Here is a 24,253-nt window from a genome sequence, read left to right as displayed (position 1 = left end):
AACTGATTCGCGAATCAATTTAGACAGAATCGACTCAAAAGAGTGATTCATTTGTGAATGGGGCATCGTTCATGAAAAAAGAGACAGCGCGCATGGAATAAACTACGCATTTCTTAACATTTACAGTATTGAATTAAAATAAAGTAACGAGAGGAACGTTGCCCATTGTAGCGAAGTAAAAGTACAGATTTTTCATTACAAATGTACTCAAGTTAACGTAAAAGTACCCACATTTTAATCTACTCTAAAAAGTACAAATTTTCCAAAAAACTACTCAAGTACATGTAACGAAGTAAATGTACTTCGTTACTACCCACCTCTGGGATTAGGTTTAGGTAGCCTACTGTTGAGTCCCAGATATTTCCAAGCATTGGTTGAGCCAGTTAATAAAAATGTTTAAACATTAAATAAAATTTAAAAAAATAAATAAATAAATGAAAGAAAAAAATAAAGCTTCACTTTAAGACTTTTGCCCCTGGTTTCACAGACACGGCTCAGATTGAGCCTTACTTAAATTAGAACATTTAAGTAGCTGTTATAAATGTGCCTTAGAAAATACATTACTGATGTGCATCTTGAGACAAAACAATGGCACTGACATATGTTGAGATATGTCAGTGCAAGTTGCTTTTAGTTAAGACAGCTCAAACATGCATTTTAGTCTGGGACTAGGCTTAAGCCTTGTCTGTGGAACCGGACAATAACCTATTAACCTTCACCTCTTAAAGGATTAGTTCACTTTCAAATGAAAATTACCCCAAGCTTTACTCACACTCAAGCCATCCTAGGTGTATATGACTTTCTTCTTTCAGATGAAAACAATCGGAGATATATTAATAAACATCCTGACGGCTTATGGAAAAAGCTTAACTTCCTTCTTAAGTTCAATACGGAAGGCGGTCTGGCGGAAGCTAGATATTTTACTTCATAACTTGTTAAATATGGATATATTTTTTACACAAACGCATCGATTTGCTTCAGAAGGCCTTTATGAACCCCCCGGAGCCATGTGGAGTATGTTTATGATGGATGGAGACACTTTCTTCAGCTCATACTTGTTGATCCTCGCTCACTACCATTATAAAGCTTGGATGCGTCAGGATATTTATTAATATTTCTCAGATTGTGTTCATCAGAAAGAAGAAAGTCATATACACCTAGGATGGCTTGAGTGTGAGTAAAGCTTGGGGTAATTTGCATTTGAAATTGAACTAATCCTTTAATAGGTGAGGGTTAATAGGTTATTGTCCGGTTCCACAGACAAGGCTAAATACTAAAATGCATGAAATTATCCTTCAATAGTGGTTTACTTTATCACACAATGATTGGGTGTTTTTGTGATGCTACTGTATATTTGTGCGTGTATGTGTATGTTTTTTATGTGGCTTTGAAACTAATCTCTGACTGACATGTGATTCAATTGTACTTACATAAAAGATGTATAAATGCGTGTCTATTCACTTATTTGTGTGTGTGATGTACTTGTCTGTTGGTGTGGAGGTGGGCATACTCCTCCATGGTCTCTGAATAGACTCAGGTCATGCTGGCTTGGAGGAGGCCTGCTGACTAATGATTTATCCCAGCATCCTCCTCCAGTAAACAAAACCCTATTAAAAACACTGCCCACACTCTAATAGTCAGCAGCTTAAGGGCCCTCATCAGTGTGCGAATGCAGAAAATAAAAAGTGCAGAGCGTTTTACAGTATTAATAAAGGAGAAAAATTTAAATCTTTCTTTCTTTTTGTTCAGATATTCCTCTGGGAGCAGAATTTGGAGCAGTTTCATATGGACTTGTTCCGGTATCGCTGTTACCTGTCCAGCCTGCAGGGCGGCGAGCTTCCAAATCCAAAACGCCTACTTGCTGTTGCTTCCCGCCCCACCAAACTGTCCATGGGTCGTCTTGGCATTTTTTCAGTATCGTCCTTTCATGCCCTGGTATGAAATACACACATATATACAAACCTCCACGCTCACAACACACTCCGTATCAGTGCATTATTCTCTCTTTCTCTGTTTCACACTCATCCTCTTCTCATTCACACGTTTAGTTAACATCCACTTCATTTTAATCCACTCCACAAGAGCCCAGTGAGCTCTGAGCTGCCTGCCAGCCTGTTCTTGGCCTAAGTCCTAACAGAAACTGCATAACAAAACATGCTGTCATCATCGAGTTTTTGTCATTCCTGTGGTTCAGTAGCGAACGTACAGAATGGCGTAACATGCAGCCGGAGGACCGCAACTGTCACCTCAGGAGAGTCACAGTGAGGCGTAGAAAAGCAACTCCCATTTCATTGCGTAACTCATTGAGTTCCTTGAAAACTAAACCAAGTTTGACAGAAAATCGTTGACATTTACGTAATGAAAAAGGGAGCAGTTTTTGTTAATAGCACTCAAGGGCTAGATCAATAACTGTCTTTGCGTACTATCCTTTTAGCTATTTTCCCACTTAAAAGCATGTTTTTAAAAGCATCATCTCTAACCACTGCCTTAAACCTTAAATGCCTCTGTACAATTTCCTTTTTTGTTTCTTCTCTCTTCTAAAACATAAAACAAGCCACACAGTTTGGTCTTTAAACACTGTCACCTAAACTACCAAGGTTTTATTATTACTGAGGAAATCCTTTATGGCTTCTGTGGCACTAACATTTATTATCCCAGAAATGTCAGTGTGGTTTCGAGTCCGGGTGTGTGAACAGGACATCTCCACACCATGGCAGTTTATGTGTGTTCTGCTTCTGAAATGAGTCATGGTGTCAGATTTTTTCCCATCACTGATCTTTATTTGAAGCCTAAAGGCAAAGGGATGTTTTTTCCCCTCCCTTTCCTGAACATTTCTCACAGTGTCACTGTGTTTGTAAAACCTCTAGGCAGAGTAAAGGCCTGTTCACACCAAGAATTATAAACTAGTTATTTTTATAAACTATAAAAATAACTATATTAGCATCAACACCAACAGACGTTAACATTCTATTTATTACAATTAGTTATGTTGCCTGTCGCTTTAAATGCTCAATCTCTATAAAGACGGGTGGATTCTGACTGGCTGTCAATGTTTTTATTGTTTATCAGCTAGGGAAAAAAAAACATTCTGAAAGTGATTCCACCAATATTGTCCTCCGTGTCGTTATCATTATAATTGTGGTGTGGAGGTTGCTATTCTCATAGAATTAGACTGATTATTAAAACTTTATAGTTATTGTTCTTGGTGTGAACGACCCTTAAAGGATTAGTTCACTTTTAAATAAACTTCTTCTGATAATTTACTCACCCCCATGTCATCCAAGATGTCCATGTCTTTCTTTCTTCAGTCGAAAAGAAATTAAAGTTTTTGATGAAAACATTCCAGGATTTTTCTCCTTATAGTAGACTTCAATGGACACCAAACAGTTGAAGGTCAAAATTAGTTTCACTGCAGCTTCAAATTGTTCAACACGATCCCAGATGAGAAATAAGGGTCTTATCTAGTGAAACCATCTCTCATTTTCCGAAATTTTTTTTTAAAGAATTTAAATTTTTTTTAAAAAGTTTTAGCCATAAATGTTCATCTTGAACTAGCTCTCTTCTTCTTCTCTATTAGAATTCCAGCAGTGTAGACACTGCTAAGAGTATTATTGCCCTCCACAGGTCAAAGTTTGAACTAATTGTTATATACTATTGAACTAGCATATTGCATATAAAAATTAGTTCAAAACTTTGACCTGTGGAGGGCAGTAATAAGCTTAGCAGCGTCTACACTGCTGTAATTCTAATAGAGGAGAAGAAGAAGAGAGCTAGTTCAAGATGAGCATTTCTGGTTAAAACTTATATAATTTTCAATTTTTTTCAGAAAATGAGAGATGGTTTCACTAGATAAGACCCTTATTTCTCATCTGGGATCGTGCAGAACAATTTGAAGCTGCAGTGAAACTAATTTTGACCTTCAACTGTTTGGTGCCCATTGAAGTCTACTATAAGGAGAAAAATCCTGGAATGTTTTCATCAAAAACTTTAATTTCTTTTTGACTGAAGAAAGAAAGACATGGACATCTTGGATGACAGGGGGTGAGTAAATTATCAGGAAAAGTTTATTTAAAAGTGGACTAATCCTTTAAGAGTTATTTCCTATAAATAAAACTATGTTTTATGTGTTGCTTAAATGTTTGATACTAATTTTAGATCTCACTAATGACGAGACTGGTGAAACATTTAACCAATTTCACTTGCTCATTTACACAAAAGGAGACATTTTGCTCATACAATATTATTTTTAGGGTGATCTACCCCTTTAAAGATTTCCGCCATAGTAATAAATGCTAAATGGTTTAAATCGCATGTGCTTGATACTCTCTTAGATGTTTATTGCCTTTCTGTATGCGTGTTTGTGTTGCACAGGTGGCAGCGAGGACGGATGGGGGAATTCGGAGACGTACCCAAGCCCTGTCTCGTTCCTCCAGTAAACGAAAGAGCCGTTTCTCCTCTCTATGGGGTCTGGACACTACCTCAAAAAAGAAAACCAAAGGCAGACCCAGCATTAACCAGGTTCACATCTGCTAGACATCTGCTACAGTCTGTTTATGACACATTTTACATGTGTTCAATAGAACAAATCACTGTTTGTCTAGCATACAATTTGCAAATGTAAGTTTGTATGTGATATAAGTGCATTAAAATACCTTCAAATGATCTCACGCATTTATGGCAGGACCCAAATGAAGGTTCATGAAATCATCCTTCCTTAGAAGCATATATAACATGTTATTCCGCAGATCATCATGTCAACTAGTTGTTTTGTCTCAACCTAAGGTGTTCGTAGACGGTGAAGAGCCGGTTAAGAGGAATCTCGAGCACATGTTTGAGGACACTGGAAAGGGGACACTGGTGAGGAGGACACTAATAATTCTCAGCATGCTTTACATAATTAAAACTGTCAAAGAGAATGCTGTCAAAGGCAGAATGCATAAAAACTGAGATGTTAATGCTGTGTGCATCTCCCAACGGGACCTGGAAAGAGCTAGAGAGAGTTAAGACGCCCAAGCTGGGTTGTAGGGCCTCGGAGAGAAGCGGCTCCTCTCCCACCCGGCACATCCATTAACAGCCAGGAGAGGACACAGATGGCGGGTGTTTTGGGAGGGGAGTGCGCGTGTGTGAGTTGAATGAGTGACAGAATGTTGGAGTGTTTAATGTATTGTCTGCATGTGTCTGCCAGTATGCGAGTGTGTTTAAGTCCCTCTGACCCATTTCCCGCTCTCCTTCACCATGTGTGGGCTTGCTGTCTCTCTATGATGGGGGACCACCATCGCAGCTACTCTGTGGGCAGATTGTTGAGGGGAAGGGGAGGGTGCTAGGCTGTCACCCGATAGTGTGGGATAAGCTATCTGAGCCAGGCAGCATGCCGTCACTGACAACAGGCCAGACCCGCTGACAGACCCAAGAGCCCCCAAAAGACCCACAATGCACATCCCAGCCGGTACACGTCAGCCCATCGATCACTCGCCAGACATCTAACAGCGCCGTTGTCAGACAGAGGCGCTGAGTATTGCACGGGGTTTGCCTTGCACATTGCTGTGCTTGGATGCCAAGTTAATTAGTATCAGATTAGATATCATCACATTGTCTGCTGCATCGATCCACACAGCCCTGCTTAAGTGTGATAAGCCAGATTTGTGCAAATATAACCTGAAAACTGACACCTCAGTAAATCTGCCTTCAGAGGTTTTCTGATATTGTCTTGTGGTAATCACCTTTCTAATGCATTTTAGTATTCATCAACATGAAATTGACCCTGTTTTCTTTTTTAATACACATTTCTGGTGTTATTGTGCACAAATTATCAGTAAAAATAAAAGAAGAAAATAGTCTTCTTCATCGCTGATTTTTCTGATCATTTAAGATGTGTAGGCCATTGGTTAATGTTAAAGGGATAGTTCACCCAAAAATTTACTCACCCTCAAGCCATCCTAGGTGTATATGACTATCTTCTTTCAGACGAACACAATCAGAGTTATATTATATCCTGGCTCTTCCAAGCTTTATAATGGTAGTGAATGGCACTCATGATTTTGAAGCCCAAAAAAGTTCATCCATCCATTATAAAAGTAATCCATACAGCTCCAGGGGGTTATTAGATGCTTTCTGAAGTGAAGCGAGCGATTCCCGATGGATGAAATCAAGTTCTGTGCTACATTTTAGGATTGGGCGATATATCGGCAGTCATATCGGTATCGGTCAGATAAGTGAAATAGACCATAAAATAGTAAAATATAAGCATAAAATGTCAAATATAATTCCAGATGGATGAAATCAAGTTCCGTTGTACATTTTTGGGATTGCGCGATATATCAGCTGTCATATCGGTATCGGTCCGATAAGTAAAATAGGCCATAAAATAGTAAAAACATAAGAATAATAATGTAAAATATAATTACAGATAGTTGAACTCAAGTCCTGTCCTACAGTTATATTGGTATCAATAAAGTAAAATAGGCCATAACACATAACATATATATATATATACAGACATATCTACAGACATATCTACTTGATATCTACTGTCAGCTTGGTTATCATTTAAAAATTAAAATAATTAAAGGTGCCCTAGATTCAAAAATTGAATTTACCTCAGCATAGTTAAATAACAAGAGTTCAGTACATGGAAAAGACATACAGTGAGTCTCAAACTCCATTGTTTCCTCCTTCTTATATAAATCTCATTAAATTTTGTTTAAAAGACCCCCAAAGAACAGGCGAATCTCAACATAACACAGACTGTTACGTAACAGTCGGGGTGTACGCCCCCAATATTTGCATATGCCAGCCCTTGTTCCCAACATTATGAAAGGCATTAGACAAGGGCAGAACGTCTGGATGTGCACAGCTGAATCATCAGACTAGGTAAGCAAGCAAGGACAATAGCGAAAAATGGCAGATGGAGCAATAATAACTGACATGATTCATGATAACATGATATTTTTAGTCATATTTGTAAATTGTCTTTCTAAATGTTTTGTTAGCATGTTGCTAATGTACTGTTAAATGTGGTTAAAGTTACCATCGTTTCTTACTGTATTCACGGAGACAAGAGCCGTCGCTATTTTCATTTTTAAACACTTGCAGTCTGTATAATTCATAAACACAACACATTCTTTATAAATCTCTCCAACAGTGTATCATTAGCCATTAGCCACGTAGCATAGCCTCAAACTCATTCAGAATCAATGTAAACATCAAAATAAATACTGTACTTACGCGATTAGACATGCTGCATGACGAACACTTTGTAAAGATCCATTTTGAGGGTTATATTAGCTGTTTGAACTTTTTTTTATGTTGTTTAAGGCAAGCGCGAGCTCTTGGGGCATGGAGCACGAGATTTAAAGGGCCACACACCCTGAATCGGCTCATTTCTAATTATGCCCCAAAATAGGCAGTTAAAAAAATGAATAAAAAAAATTCTATGGGGTATTTTGAGCTGAAACTTCAGACACATTCAGGGGACACCTTAGACTTATATTACATCTCTTAAAAAAAAGTTCTAGGGCACCTTTAATGCTTTTGTGTAGCAGTATATGTCTCTAATTTTCTTCGCTCTGAAATACATCACATTATGTAAGTTGGTAAGGTTGTGAATGCCATTTTAAGTTGACATTAAGCACATTCCAAAACAGTTTATTTCTTTTTTTTAATTTTTTTTTGGCAGAAGCACCAAGAGGGTTCGGTGAAAAGCCTCCCCCAACACAAGACGGACAATGAAGTTTGGGTACCCGACTACCTCACGCCATCCTGGGTCTCTTTACCTGACGATCGGCCCGTGCTGGCTATCATACAACCGGGGGAGACGGCCATGGAGGCCCTCGAGGCACTGTGCCGGGTAAATGTCATGTGTACTCGCAAACAAAACTTTTCAAATCAAATAGATTAGCTTGAATCCTGTCAAACTGAAGTTCCCAGAGGCAGGTGACTAGATGTTGTGTCCTCATCTTACCCATTTTAACCATGCTTTAATTACATAATTACTTTAATTACTTTAATTACAAAAACATAATTCCTTTCATAGTTTCATGTCGAACAGCAAGTTTCAATATGTCGCATCAGCCTACATTATTGTGACAAGATTAGCATATATAGTATGTAGTTCACACATTTTGAACCAATATAAAAATATTCATCTAAAAAACCCGAAACCTATTGATCGTCGGCTATTGATCGTCATCCTGCACGTGTCATCTTTTGTCGTGAGGTGTTAGCCCACATTAGCTACAGAAATGTCAGCTGTGACATTTGTTTCTTTCACAAACAAGATCACACTTTCACTATGCCGTCATCTTGCAGCCCATCTGCAACAATGAAGAGGAAATTAAATACATAAAACACACTTCAATATCATCAAAGCAGGGTAATCTTATGATTCATCCATGGAACCACAAACTTGCCCACCCCTCCTTTAATGCTGGAGTTGTTGAGAAAGTGCTAGAACTTTCCATTTCCCAAGGCAAACTGCTAAAGTGTCAGTGGATTATTTCTTCTTGCAGTTATCTTCCTGTTATCATTCTGCTGTAGTAGCTCTCTGCCTCTTTCCTTGTCCATTCTCAGCCTCTATCACCACAGAGTGTTCTAGAACGCTCTTATCCACACTTCTCGTAAATATGTCTTCAAACTTGAATGCCAGTGAAGCAATCACACTATAGTTACTCTGTCCAATTTTTTAATTTATTAGTCATCTACATGCATCTTTTTAGATAGCAGAGTAGCATGAAACAAGAATTCTAAATAAATTATCCTGCAGTGGAGGAAAGTGCCCGCACTAAATCCCAGAAATGGTTTTCTGTCAAGCCCTGAAATAAAATATTAACCAATTCACACTGGTGAACATAAAGTTAACATTCTCTGTCATGGACAATTTTTTTAAGCATTTTAAGATGGTTGTAAGTAACAGCACAGATTAAATGCTGACTTTTATTGCTGAATGTAAATTTCTTGATATTTATTTAGACTTCCTCATTTGTTAATCTTTTCTTTTCATACAGCTCTCTGGAATATGTTATTCTAAATGGTCTTTTCACTTTTCAAAAAGTGGGATAATGTACATTCTTTTACAGTTTATGTATTTATTATATATTTATATTTAGTGTTACATAATGTAATATAATATAATATTTATAATTTTTCCTGGTTCTCCTCAAACTTAACACTTTGACTATGGTAGCATGTTATGAACCGATCAACAGCTGCAAATGCATGTCCTTTCTGGACCATTGGGACAAAGAGAACGTTTTTTGATGAGGTTATTGAGTTCAGTACTTCTATATGAAGGGCACAGGGGTCTGAACGAGGCTCATAACCTCAGATGTCTCTTGAGGGCATGAGCCATGCTATCCATCCCCCGTCTTTCCTGCTGAGTGATCACACAGACCATAGTGAGCCACCATATCATATAAGGATTATTAATGTGCAGTCCGTGCAGCCAATGCTCCATAAACACAGTGCATCTAAACAAGTTTCATTTTTACACAATTTTTATTTTTAGTGTAAAACAAGACACAAATATTAATACTAACGTGATTACAACCATACAAACTTGTGTTTTTTCACTTCACAGGCTCACAAACTGGATCTTTCCAAGCACTATATACGGTTGAAGTTCCTCTTCGACAATCAGTTGCAGTTGTATGTCCCCAAACCCGAGGAGGACCTCTGTGACCTGGTGAGTCCAACGAAAAGAGCCTGTCAGCGGCCACAGCGTGTCCTGGACAGCTAAGAGCGCTTAGCGGTCACAGACGCAGCATGGGGTGAATTTATTAGACTGTGACGGGCTCTGCAATGTGCCGCAGATAGTATGAAGTTTTGAAAAGTTCTGACTGTGATGTAGGTTAAAGCGAGTCTAAACTCTCCGAGAGCGTTGAGGAGAGGCTGCTGCATATGTTATGAATTATGTAGAAGATGCATGTACTGCATAATGCACTCTGAATAGTTCTTCTATTCCCGTAGCTTAGCTGTGTGTGTGTGTGTGTGTGTGTGTGTGTGTGTGTGTGTGTGTGTGTGTGTGTGTGTGTTTGTGGAGTCTGGGGAAAACCACCTCTGCAAAGACTATGCAACCTCAAAAGCTAATTTACTTTACTCTTTTTTTCATGGTTGTTCTTCTAAGATGACAGAGAATCTTTGTGTTTTCCATGTCTCATCTCATCTTTTCACTTTCTCTCTGTAGAGACTTGACTTTCTCTTACTTTTATTCTCCCTGAAATGATCAAAGCCTCAGTTTTGTCTCAGGATCTCTTGAGAATGGGCTGGTTTTTATTTAGCGTATCTACACCATGAATTTCAGCAGACTAAGACATTTTCCATGATGTATATGAGCTCTTTCTGAAGTTGTACTGTAAATGAACTGTACATCCTCAGTGTGCAATATGATCAATGCGACGCTCTCTCTCTCTTCCTTTGTTCAGCTGTACAAAGAAATTGAAATTTGTGCCAAGACAACCAAAGTCATCCAGTTTGACAGAGATGAGTCCTGTGCCATAGGCTTCGGTAACAATGCTGTTCAGTTTATTTCTGTTTTTATTCCTGTGTTTGTTCCTTTTTCAGTGATTTATCTCTCATTCTATCTTTTCCAGGTTTCTCGGTGGTGGTAGTAGAGGAGGATGGAGCCCAGCAGCTTCATATCACTGATGTGAAAGCCGGAGGTCTGGCATTCGCCAAAGGTGTGTGATGAAACTCAACAGATAGCTGTTCTTCATTACAGCCAAGCCATATACAGTGTTGGGAAACTGTAGCTTGACATAATTATAACATGTTATATAACATATTTTAAAATGTTATGTAATTATATTCAGCTCACAACTACCCACAATAGTCATTCTGTGACAGAATTAAACACATCATCTGATTGCTAAAAATAAGAATTTACTTCAAAGAGATTAGAATCTGGTCTGGAAATGGATTTCACTTTTGTTTATGGGATGCTTAATCATGAAAACAGTTCTTAGATTATCTTACTGCCTCTATTTGGCAGCCGTTCCAGGTCCAAATCAAAACCTTATGCCGTCCTCCCCACTGTAAATGCCTCACCTGCAGTAGTCTGTAAAACTGCTGAGAAATTAGCAGGGGAATATGGAGGAGTCTAAACTGTGAGGACTGACCCAAATCTCCACTGGACTGGAGGAAAATCATTTAAAAAGCTTTCACATGAGCACAGGATTACTAAGAGGAGCAAATTAAAACCATTACACACTGCCAGTGATATCTGTGCCAAGCGAATGCGTTCATTAAGAGCAACCTTCAGAACGGGTTAAGACACTCTCTGTTCCAGTAAGTCCAGTTATTGAGTGTCAGAGTATTTTAATTAGTGGCGCTTGCTAAGATACGCATCGCTATTATTATTGCTCATACTAAGGGTCAGGGATTTGTGCTAAACCCCCAACCAAGTATTAAACCTGTGTGACTGAATGTGACCGAATGCACAGTATACAACTTACCCTGCTGCAAAAAAACAACAACATTTAAACCAGCCTAAGGCCTGTTTCACACTGCAAGCGTGAGCAGCGCATATTTTTTCGGCGCCCATGTTAACCAACGGATGCATTCACACAGGCAGCAGGAGCAGCGCGTAAGCATAAAGCAGGAGCGTCGCGTAAGCAGCAGTGAAGCGGGGGTTTCGGTGCCGAGTCTATTTTTGTTGCGCTGCTGACGCTCAATTAAAGTGAAAGCACACTTTTTATGGACAAAATAAATATAATTTCACACAAAAAGTGTTCAAAATGCACAGAATAAGCATGTTTTAACAAGAATTTGAGTATGACAGAAAAGAAAATTTAAGAATCAAAAATAATTATACAAGATTTACCCATTTAAAGGTACCCTAGAACTTTTTTTTAAAAGATGTAATATAAGTCTCAGGTGTCCCCTGAATGTGTCTGTGAAGTTTCAGCTCAAAATACCCCATATAATTTTTTTTAATTCATTTTTTTAACTGCCTATTTTGGGGCATAATTAGAAATGAGCCGATTCAGGGTGTGTGGCCCTTTAAATCTGGTGCTCCACGCCCCAAGAGCTCGTGCTTGCCTTAAACAACATAAAAAAAGTTCAAACAGCTAATATAACCCTCAAAATGGATCTTTACAAAGTGTTCGTCTTGCAGCATGTCTAATCGCGTAAGTACAGTGTTTATTTTGATGTTTACATTGATTCTGAATGAGTTTGAAGCTATGCTACATGGCTAACTGCTAATGCTACACTGTTGGAGAGATTTATAAAGAATGAAGTTGTGTTTATGCATTATACAGACTGCAAGTGTTTAAAAATGAAAATAGCGACGGCTCTTGTCTCCGTGAATGCAGTAAGAAACAATGGTAACTTTAACCACATTTAACAGTACATTAGCAACATGCTAACGAAACATTTAGAAAGACAATTTGCAAATATCACTAAAAATATCATGATATCATGAATCATGTCAGTTATTATTGGTCCATCTGCCATTTTTCGCTATTGTCCTTGCTTGCTTACCTAGTCTGTTGATTCAGCTCTGCACAGATCCAGACATTAATGCCTGCCCTTGTCTAATGCCTTTCATAATGTTGGGAACATGGGCTGGCATATGCAAATATTGGGGGCGTACACCCCGACTGTTACGTAACAGTCTGTGTTATGTTGAGATTCGCCTGTTCTTTGGAGGTCTTTTAAACAAATGAGATTTATATAAGGAGGAAACAATGGAGTTTGAGACTCACTGTATGTCATTTCCATGTACGGAACTCTTGTTATTTAACTATGCTGAGGTAAATTCAATTTTTGAATCTAGGGCACCTTTAAACTTGTTTTTAATTATTCATATATATGGCATCTGGCTTTTTTCGCCGAGTTTGCTGTCTTGTAAACATGTGCACGCGGCAGATGATATAAATCACAAAGCTTACCAAGGATTTTATTTATTTATTTATTTTTATTTATTTATTTACGTTTATATGAGAATGTTGTACACCTCCCCATGTTAACAAACTTTCAAGACTCAAGTTTATAAATAACCAACTTATACAATTTTTTTATAGCTGTCTTTGTAAAGAAATGCTCTATGTAGCTTGAAGCCGCTGCTGTGACACTGTACAAACGCTTGCAGTGTGTAGTTACGCTCATGCGCTGCTCACGCTTGCAGTGTGAAACAGGCATAATGCTGGTTTTAACTTGTTTAAGATGGTCATCCAGCCTGACCCATTTGGTTTTCAGCTGGTTTAGCTGTCTGGTCTTCGAGCCTGACTAGCTGAAAATTGCCCAAAACCTAAGCTTAGACTAGTTAAGGCTGGTTTAAAACATTTTTTCAGCAGGGTTTTGTTTCGGTATCATTAGTAATTCTACCCAGAAGGCCTTTCAAAAGTGGCAGTGTACAAGAAAATGCTTGTCTGGATGAATAGTAAGGCAGATGGATGCAAACCCAAGTGGACAGTGACTAGTGCAGACAGCAATTCTCTTTTTTTTCCCTTTTTCTTGGAAGAATATGCCCCAACAAAGCATTGGCTCATTAGGACCATGTGCTGTCCAAACTGAATGGTGTGTGTGTGTGTGTAAAATACACACAGACAAAATTGCTGGAGGTAATACTCAAATTCAGGACAGTTTGAATGCACAGCACTGGGGGCGCTTGTTGATGACATCACCCCAACATTCATCATCACTTTACTGCCTGGGGCAGAGCAGAGCCATCCAATGAAAAAGCTTTATTACAGCTGACATTTTGCTTCATGTAAAACTGGGTCACACTTCAGGCAGTGTGCACATGCATGCATGTGTGTAAATCCATACAGAATTCATAAAAGCTCAGGAACAAAGGGAAAATTCAGCTCCTGCAAGAGTTGGGAGGCTGGACATAGACGTCAATAATCAATTAAAGTGGCAGTCCTGCCTAAAGAGTGTTAACTGAGCTATTAGAAGCTAATTGAGCAGCTGATGTGTTGGTAATTGATAATTAAGAAAGGGGGAGGAGCAGACAAGGTTTTTCTTTGTTCTCATCCTGTGATGTATAACATACACAATAAATCTACAGTGCTTTTTAATAGTAAGGATGTAATCATTTTCTAACATGGTTATATGAATAATTAACTTTTTGCATTAATAGTTAACCTCTGACAGCATAGAGTTTTGTACTTCTGTAAAGACAACAAGGTCGTTTTTTAAAGGTTTTAAGAGGAATTCAAGAACATATTTGATTGCCTCTGTGTTTGAGTGATGTAATACAATTTTGAAGGGTTGCAAACTTGATTTAATTTTTGTACAACATTGTGTGTTCAGGTCTGCGAGCAGGTGATGAGATTCTGAAATTGAACAGTAAGCCGGCGAGTGCTTTGGAGCTGGCAGACATGCAGGCTGCGTTTTCTCTGCCCTCTCTCACCCTGACTGTCAGCACGCTGCCTGCTACCGATCCACACCAGCTGTGCCAGCTGCCTCCCCGCCGGTCGGATGGGGCGCAGGACCTCTGCACTGACATCTTTTCCCAGAGTCAGGGTAAACCTCATCACCACTGTCTTATTTTTTTCATATATTTGCATATTTTATTGTCATTAGCAATTCCAGTTGGTACCACTAGTTGATGATGAGACATTACTCCAACATTTAAGTTCTTTCTTTCTTTCTTTCTTTCTTTCTTTCTTTCTTTCTTTCTTTCTTTCTTTCTTTCTTTCTTTCTTTCTTTCTTTCTTTCTTTCTTTCTTTCTTTCTTTCTTTCTTTCTTTCTTTCTTTCTTTCTTTCTTTCTTTCTTTCTTTCTTTCTTTCTTTCTTTCTTTCTTTCTTTCTTTCTTTCTTTCTTTCTTTCTTTCTTTCTTTCTTTCTTTCTTTGCAACATTTAATTAAAAATACAGTTAAACAATATAAATATAATTTTAAAATAAATGTTTTCTGTTTTAATACAGTAAAAAATTAAAAATGTAATTTATTCCTGATGACAAAGCTGAATTTTTAGACAGTCTTTAGTATTATTTTAGTATAATTGATAAAGTTTTTGTTTTTCATTTTAATTAGCTTTTTTTCTCACTTCCTGTTTTAATTTGTTTTAGTATTTTTGTGTTTTTGTCATTTTTATTTATTTATTCTTTAATTTGTCTAAATATTTGTTGTTTCAGTACTTCAACTTAAAACTTAACAAAAATGAGAGATAACAACTAGCTGAAATAAAATAAGTTTCAGTTAAATGTTTTATAGAAATAATATTATATTTCAAGTAATTAAAAAATGTTTTTATGGTTTTAGTTTGAGCAAACAATAATAACCCTGCTTCAGTGTCACATGATCCTCTATCATTCTAATATGCTGATTTGGTGCTCAAGAAATATTTCTTATTAATGTTAAAAACAGTTGCTGCTTAATATTTTTGCTGAAACCTTGATACATTTTTGGGATACTTGGATGAATAGAAAGTTCAAAAGAACAGCGTTTATTTGAAACCTTTTATAACATTATAAATGTCTTAACTGTCACTCTTGATCAGTTTAATGTGTCCTTATTGGAATAAAAGTATTAAAAGTATTATTTCTTTAAAAAAAAAAAAAAAAAAAAAAAAAAAAAAAACTTACCATCAGTACTTAAAGGATTAGTCCACTTTTAAATACACTTTTCCTGATAAATTTACTCACCCCCATGTCATCCAAGATGTTCATGTCTTTCTTTTGTCAGTCAAAAAGAAATGAAGGTTTTTGAGGAAAACATTCCAGGATTTTTCTCCTTACAGTGGATTTCAATGGCTACCAACGCTTACGCTGAATATCCTACGCCTTCCCTATTCAAGTTACGGAAAAAAAATCATCAATACGTTCGTTCCGTAAGTAGAATAGGGAAGGCGTAGAACATTTCAGCGTAAGCGTTATGAAGAATGCGGAAGCGGAAAGTATGTTCAAGGCGATATTTTGTTTATAAAGCATAAATGGTTGTATTTTTTTTTTTCGAAAATGATCGATCGATTCGCTAGATAAGACCCTTATTACTCATCTGGTTTCGTTTAAAGCCATTGAAGCTGCACTGAAACTGTAATTTTGACCTTCAACCTGTTGGTAGCCATTGTAATCCACTGTAAGGAGAATAATCCTGGAATGTTTTCCTCAAAAACCTTCATTTCTTTTCGACTGAAGAAAGACATGAACATCTTGGATGACATGGGTGTGAGTAAATTTATCAGGAAAAGTGTATTTAAAAGTGGACTAATCCTTTAACCTGTGGCTGGTCCTGCTCAGGGGTTCTCAACTCTGGACTTTCCTGCAGAGTTTAGCTCCAACCCTAATCAAACACACCTGTACAAGCTAATCAAGGTCTTTATAATTACTAGAAAGCTACAGGCAGATGAGTTTGATCAGGGTTGAAAAGTGAAACTCTGCAGAAAAGTGTATTTCGAGGGCCAGCGTTGCCCAGGTCTTGTTGCTCACCCAGTCCCTGTCTGTCTCCATTGCTCCCCCTAGAGGACATTCTGGATGAAGGTCTTGGCCTGGTTCTCCACAGCCCCGATGACACAGTGGAAGACAGGATAAACCTAATGGCTGAGAGCCCCGCCGACAGCCTGGAGGATGAAATAGACTCGACACACAAGGTTAGAGACCACCTGCCATGAAGATTCATCAAAAAAATGTCTACTCAAACCACCAACTGTCTGTCTGGGTGAACTGTACTAGATTGAGCTTCTGGTTTTGATTCACAGAGCATGTCACCCCAGTTTCTTTTGTGTCAGGGCCATCATGTATTTACGTTCTGTGGCCTCTGCTGTTATTTGGGGTGGGTAAATATAGACTCTATTTTCTGATATGAAGGGTGTCATCTGGGGTCAGAGGCTGACTGAAATCAGATGGCTGGTTAAGAGCTTTGTGTCATGTGATCTAAGTGACCTTTGATTTTAGAGACCGCAGCAGATGGGAAGACAGGTTGTCTGCCTTGCGGATCTTCACACGTACACACACACTCATACTCTCACACAGAGTGTTAGTGATGACATAGTCCGCTTGATGGAGGTCAAGATCAGAGATGACAGTGTAACCACTTACATAAGGATGGATAAAACTTGTCAACACACACTCGTACTTAAAGATCCAAAAGTCTGAGACCACTAGTGAGTGTGCTCCTATGGACTCTTTTCACAGGCTGTAATGCCACATTTCTACAGTTGGTAACATCGCAAATCTAGCAAAATTTGTTTAAAAAAAATGTAATGTACATTTACAATTTTACTTTGTGTTTCAAATTCCAGAATTTTGGCTAACGCTGATGCGTAAGTGTTTCTAAGTGTTGTCTTTGCGAAGGGTCAATTAGTGATCTAGAAATATTCCAGAATCATTTCTTTATCATTTTCATTTTATCATTTTAATTTTGAGTCCCAGATTTTCAATGTGGTCTCAGAGGTTTGGACTACACTGTATAAAACACACACTATGCAACTTCCACTTCACACTGCAATGTTTTTCTCAGGGTAAATGTCATAAAGTCGGTCCCAGGATTGATTAGTCTCTCTCATGACGGTGCAAACTTTCTTCTTTTCCCCTCTATGTTTGCTCTGTAGGTCAGTGTGATTGCTTTTCTCTGTTTATTGACCTGATGTCTGGCCTCTTTTTTTTCTTTTTTTGGTCCTCTTTTGTTTCTCTTTGTACTTTTTTTTTTTTTTTTTTTTTTTTTTTTTTTTTTTTTTTCCCCTCTCTCTCTCTCTTCGTGTCCTTGTCTGTCATACCGACACTGCCAGCCGGCCACAGTCTCCCTGGCCTGTTTTCCAGCACACCATCTGTTGCAGGAACACATTTAGCCCTAATAATTCACCCACAGCAACACCACATTCTGTCAGAGCGTGTGTGTTTGTCTTGTCCCGTTCCCCTCTGTCCCACCCAAGTGTCATGTTGTTGAATTAGTTGGTAGGATGTCAGTTTTGTGCTGGTAATTGACATTGTGACACATGAAGTTGCAGGACCACACCACATACTGTAGATAGACTGTCATGAATGCTCTTTTTGGACAGTCAAACCAGGGCAGGGAGAGTCTAATTCTGGTTTACTGCTTCTCGCTCCGTTGTGGCAATGGTTCTCGCACGCACATGTGATGCGAAAAGGACACTGTACTAAAATACTGACAGTTTCCTGCAATACTTATTCTGCTGAGGCGCAATACTGCTACCGAATGTACAGTGAAACGCACAGCGCGATCAGTGTTGTCCGATTCCTGAATGAAAGGCTCTTAAGAACCGGTTCTATTTAGAGAGTGAAAAACACACAGCGTAACCAGTGTGGTAATGATTCCCAAACAAATGACTCTTATGAACCGGTTCTTTAAAATGAACCAAAAAACACAGTGTAACCAGTGTAGCCTGATTCCCGAACAAGCTACTCTTGATTCACTTCAAGTCTATCAAACAGATACTGTGCAACTAGTATAGTCAGATTCCTGAACAAATGACTCTTATGAGCTGGTCCTTTAAAGTGAATCAGAAACAGGCAGTGCAATCACTGTAACCCAATTCCTGAACAAATGACTCTTATGAACCAGTTCTTTTTTTTTTTTTTTTTTTTTTCTTTCCATACACGAGAGACACTCATTACACCGGTGCATGTAAACGTCATTAACAACTAGTTGTTCAGTTCGGTTCCGTACACACTGCATAGAATTTCTGTTAATGCTGTTGTCACTACCTGTATTTTTCGGGAGTTAATTCGGTTGTAGAATGCGGTTGACACTATTTTACTGAACTGTGTGTGTACAGAACACGATTAAGCACTAAAAGGTGAACTGACAACCGAATTTAGCTGTAGTGTGTACGTGGCCACAGATTACAACTAATTATGAGACTTAAAGGTTTAATTACTGGCTGATCCACATTGTTTTATTACAGGTATTTTAAAAAGATCCATTTAATAGTATTTGTTAAATATGTAAGGCCAGTTATTGGATTGCATTTAAGCCACCTCTAAAAAGTAATTAAAAGCCTTTGTATAAACCTTTTGCAAGAATCATTTTAAATTGATTTACTGAACAAATCTCATATAATTTGGCAATGCAGTGGCATTAAAAAATATATATAATAAAAAAAGTGTGTATATATAATATAATATAATATAATATAATATAATATAATATAATATAAATATGTGTATGTATGTGCTGGTTTAAACTATATGAGGACCCTAGTCTCATGTAGCCAGACCTTCAGACTGACGGCAGAAGGTCTGGACTCCATAGCAGCTTTTCCTGGCAAAGAGCCGCCCAGAGGCCATCTGATTGACATGTAAAGCAACTAGGGGTGTGACGAGACCGGTATCTCACGAGACGAGACTCGAGATTGAGTTCACGAGACAAGACGAGACAAGATTTTTACACACTATTTTTAAGAAATCCTCAATGGCGAAATACATGACTAGAAAAAATATTCTGCAGGTGTATTTGAAATGTTTTAACTAATCATCTTGTAATTAATGTCATTTCAGTTCTACTTTCTGAGTATGAATTATCATATGCAGTAAAAGACAACAATAGGCTACTCAAGTACTGTAAAAGGTTTTGCCACAAACTCAACTGACTGACTTCTCTTCTGTATGATTTCAGTCTCTTCAGACCTTACTGTACATGATTTATGAGCTTCTACAACTTTTGAACTCCTAACTGAACTCCTTAAGGAAATTTTGGAAATTTCCACAAACTGATCATAGAAATAAAAACAGTATAAATAAAAATGGTAACACTTTACAATAAGGTCTCATTTATTAACATTAATGTATTAACCAACATCAACTAACAATGAGCAATATATGTGCTACAGTATTTATTAATCTTTGTTTATGTTAGTTAATAAGAATAGTCATTGATTGTTAGTTCATGATAGTTCACAGTGCATTAACTAATGTTAACAAATGAAACCTTACTGTTTGTGCTTAATAAGATTAAGAGAAAACTGTTATTCATTTTTATGGTAACACTTTACAAGTTGAAACCATAATCGCACCCTCTCAATATTCAAAGTGCAAATAAGACCAACTTTTTCTTTGATACAGAGCTAAGAGATGGTTACAACTACACTGCCCAGCCTAAAATAGATTTCATATGGAGAGATATTTGCATTCATAAGGGAGCCGCTTTCAAAATGTGGGGTATTGAAATCGCGTTTGAATGCGCGCGCGCGTTTACTTTCACTTTCAACGATCGCGCGTAACTCTGTAAATATGTAGCGGCGGCGACCGTTATTCAACTGAATTAAATGTTTTTTATTTAAATACAAAGCAAAACGACAGTGGAGGCGTAATGTAAACGTAGTGGTGGCATATTCTTTCCTAATCATCCTAACACTCTGTCACGGCAACATCACGAGACTACTTTTCGCCTCGACGAGAAATCTCGTCACACTTTACAGACACGAGATCTCGTCACACCCCTAAAAGCAACCAATCACAGTTTGTTTTGTTTCGCATCATATTTAGGGGCGTACAAATGAAATGTTGATGTCCCTAAAATCACAGATCTGCGTGTAAAACTCTTGGATGTATTTTAAAGAGTCTATGCTGCAAACGTGTCTTTAACTGAAATCCTGTAGAATTCAACCAATCAAATGATGGCTTCAAAACTGAAGTGTTTCTAATTTTGTGTGCCATATGCATCAGATGTTCAGCCAACGGTCAATGGGCGTGACGTCTGAGGCTGAGACTGAGGACCCTAATGCTGCCTTCACGTGCTATTGGAAATTTCATAATTCCCACTTCAGAAGTTGTGATTATGAGCTTGTTGCATTCAAGTGCTTTATTGTCGGAATGAACAGGAATCATGGAAGGCACCCGGTTTATTCTTGCCTGTTCATTGGGAAAATCTTATTAAAACCAAAATTATATTTAATGTCCCATACACTGACAACCATATAGACATTCATCATGCTATCTAGATAGCTTGCTGACAGTTTTGTAATATCAGTCAAATGCAGGCTATTTTCACTGTGTATAAAACATAAAATACACTTCAAATGATTATTCATATAGTAAATATGCAATGCATTAATGACAAGACAAGACAATCTACCTGTTGTGGGAGGAGAAAAAAAACACTAATAAATCATACCTGTCAGAGCAGTATTTCTCCCCTCTACCATGTTTAAAGTTTATGGCATGCCCATCACAGGAATTTGGGTATCAAAATTATTTCCAAACTTCCCAGTGGTAAACTCGACATCAGAGTGCGTTCCTGTGCAATTTTTACTTAGAAAACTCGTATTTATGATAATTCTGATAGCACGTGAAGGCAGCATAAGTCCTTACTGTAGCCTGTATTCAGGTTTTAGGCCACGCCCCCTACATAATGAGGACATGCCGATGTTAATTAAACTTGTATATGCCAAATAAACATACTAAACTTTTTTTTTTTTTTTTTTTTTTTTTTTTTTTATTAAAAACGTAAAAAAAGCAGAACGTTTTCTATGATGGGTAGGTTTAGGGGCTAGAAAATGTCCCCTGACAGCAACATAGTGTCGGCACAGATCCGGCCTACATCTGGTCTGCGTATAATCCACATGTACCAGATGTGGGCGGGATCTGGGGCAGACTATGTTGCTGTCTGGGTCATTAGTTCAGTATAAAAACCATTACGGCTATGGAATTTTCTCATAATCATAGTACCAATGTGTGTGTTCCTTAAAACAACTATGGGGATCAAAGGAAAACTGAATTAGATGATGATGATTATTATTATTATTATTATTATTATTATTATTATTATTATTATTATTAGCTCTCTATTCAGGCAATTGGGCTTCATTTTACCAAGTTTACACATTTTCTCATGTCTATTCTGTTTTTGAGTTCTTTAAAAGCACAACTGAAAGCTTTCTCTTACACTGTACTGTCTATTGTTCTGTCAGAAATGTGTATTTGATTGTGGTTTTGACAGAAAGACGGGCAGGGAGAAGCTGATTCAGCTGGGCATAATTTATGAGATTCATTTTCTCTCATTCTCTCTCTTCCCATATTAATCACACGGCTGGTTATCGTTATTATCTCACGTCACTTATGTTTTCTTTTCTCGCTTTGAGACGAGGGAGAAAGAGAGGGGGACATCTCCTTTAATTAGCTCTGCATTCTAATTGCTTGATTATGCACATCAATTCGAATCGCTTAACGCTGATAAATTATGGAGAAACCCGCCGGAGGAAACAGACAACCTAGAAGACAAAGGACAGGAGGACTTCATTATTTTTCCAAGCTTGATAATGACTGCATGTATCTCACAAAGGGTGGTGCAACATCCTGCTAAACCCAAAAAGTTCTTCCCCTGCCAGTCTCTAGACTTATTTACAATGCAAGTTCAGCCAGCCGACCAGTTCTGCCCTCGAGTTATCACTCTTGAGAGAAATACGAATGCATGTTCATGGGTTTAGGCTGTTAAGTGTCTAAATATTGACTTTTCACATCCGTGTGTGTGTGTGTGCGTGTGTGTGTGTGTGTGTGTGGAAAGGAGAAGAGGTTTGTACTGCAGGATTCTTTTAATCGTGATTGGTTTGAGGATGCACATGATGTGGAGCTTTATGCTTGTTACAACCTGCATCCCATGAAATCTCCTGAGAAATTTATGGATTTGCATGTTTTTCCAGTCGTAAATGCTAAGAGGCGCTGCAAAGCCGTTAAGCTTGTGTGTAAGGTGAGTTGTGAGAGAAAGGAAGAGAAATTGGATAAGCGAAGGAGTTTCTTGACTTGGGTATAACCAATGCTGTTCTGCCATTAAAGCAGAGCTTTACTTTCATATTTGAGTCCATGAGCTTCAATAGCATGCTTGCTAAACGTTAAACTTGTCTGAAAATGCAGTGATGTTTAGATAACCATGGATATAATTCCACGCACAGTTTTGAAAAGTGAAAGCTCCTTTAAATTGAATACTGTTTTGTGTGCAGTTAGGAAGTCTGTTTCGGAGCCTGATAAGGGCATTTCTCTGCTTTCCAGAGAAGGAAACATTCCTCTTCCTGACTTCTATGAGTCTGCGCTTTGATAAGATGAGTTAACAAGCCAATAAAGGCTCAAGTGTGACTGTCTGTCATGCTAACTTTCTCTGAAGATAGACATTAGCTATTCAAATAAAGCAAGCAGGTTGGAACTCGTGATGAAGCACTGGCTGAATGGGTGGAGATTTGATTGTCATTTAGCAGTATCTATGATTTCCAATTTGGGTTTTGGTGTTTAACTTTTTGAGCCATTTTCATATATACATACAGTACAGTCCAAAAGTTTGGAACCACTAAGATTTTTAATGTTTTTAAAAGAAGTTTCGTCTGCTCACCAAGGCTACATTTATTTAATTAAAAATACAGTAAAAAACAGTAATATTGTGAAATATTATTACAATTTAAAATAACTGTGTACTATTTAAATATATTTGACAAAGTAATTTATTCCTGTGATGCAAAGCTGAATTTTCAGCATCATTACTCCAGTCTTCAGTGTCACATGATCCTTCAGAAATCATTCTAATATGCTGATTTGCTGCTCAATAAACATTTATGATTATTTTCAATGTTGAAAACAGTTGTGTACTTTTTTTTTTTTTTTTTTTTTTTTTCAGGATTCCTTGATGAATAGAAAGTTCAAAAGAACAGCATTTATCTGAAATACAAAGCTCCTGTAGCATTATACACTACCGTTCAAAAGTTTGGGGTCAGTAAGAATTTTTATTATTTTTTTTAAATGAATACTTTTATTCAGCAAGGATGCATTAAATCAATCAAAAGTGGCAGTAAAGACATTTATAATGTTACAAAAGATTAGATTTCAGATAAACACTGTTCTTTTGAACTTTCTATTCATCAAATAATCCTGAAAAAAAATATTGTACACAAATATTTTGTACAATTGTACACATTAAATGTCTCTTGAGCAGCAGATTAGCATATTAGAATGATTTCTGAAGGATCATGTGACACTGAAGACTGGAGTAATGATGCTGAAAATTCAGCTTTGCCATCACAGGAATAAATTACTTTGTTAAATATATTCAAATAGAAAACAGTTATTTTAAATTGTAATAATATTTCACAATGTTACTGTATTTTTAATTAAATAAATGTAGCCTTGGTGAGCAGACGAAACTTCTTTTAAAAACATTAAAAATCTTAGTGGTTCCAAACTTTTGGACTGTACTGTATATTAGTGGTTAAACGGATGGTTGTTGATCCGTAACGACCAAGCCCCACGGTTCGGCACGCATGTGATTTGCGGATCAATTGCAAGTTTAGCCGCAATAAAGTGAAAGGTTATCATTTGCACGTGTTTTGTCTTGCTAGTTTACACATTAAATAGATATAAAACCATTCCA

At 37.5% G+C, this 24,253-nt stretch overlaps 1 protein-coding gene across 1 annotated transcript in view; it reads left to right on the top strand.

The window, feature by feature from the left end:
* Positions 1-24,253, top strand: part of tiam1a (TIAM Rac1 associated GEF 1a) — a 71,596-nt gene that overhangs the window by 28,583 nt on the left and 18,760 nt on the right. The window contains 9 exon segments of the mRNA XM_048175827.1: positions 1,750-1,935; positions 4,372-4,518; positions 4,783-4,857; positions 7,676-7,846; positions 9,575-9,679; positions 10,419-10,500; positions 10,587-10,673; positions 14,254-14,466; positions 16,408-16,535. Coding sequence (XP_048031784.1) covers positions 1,750-1,935; positions 4,372-4,518; positions 4,783-4,857; positions 7,676-7,846; positions 9,575-9,679; positions 10,419-10,500; positions 10,587-10,673; positions 14,254-14,466; positions 16,408-16,535 — 1,194 coding nt within the window.

The sequence above is a fragment of the Megalobrama amblycephala genome, linkage group LG2 (assembly GCF_018812025.1).
Source record: "Megalobrama amblycephala isolate DHTTF-2021 linkage group LG2, ASM1881202v1, whole genome shotgun sequence".
NCBI classification, from domain to species: Eukaryota; Metazoa; Chordata; class Actinopteri; order Cypriniformes; family Xenocyprididae; genus Megalobrama; species Megalobrama amblycephala.
This window is presented reverse-complemented; position numbering and strand designations above follow the sequence as displayed.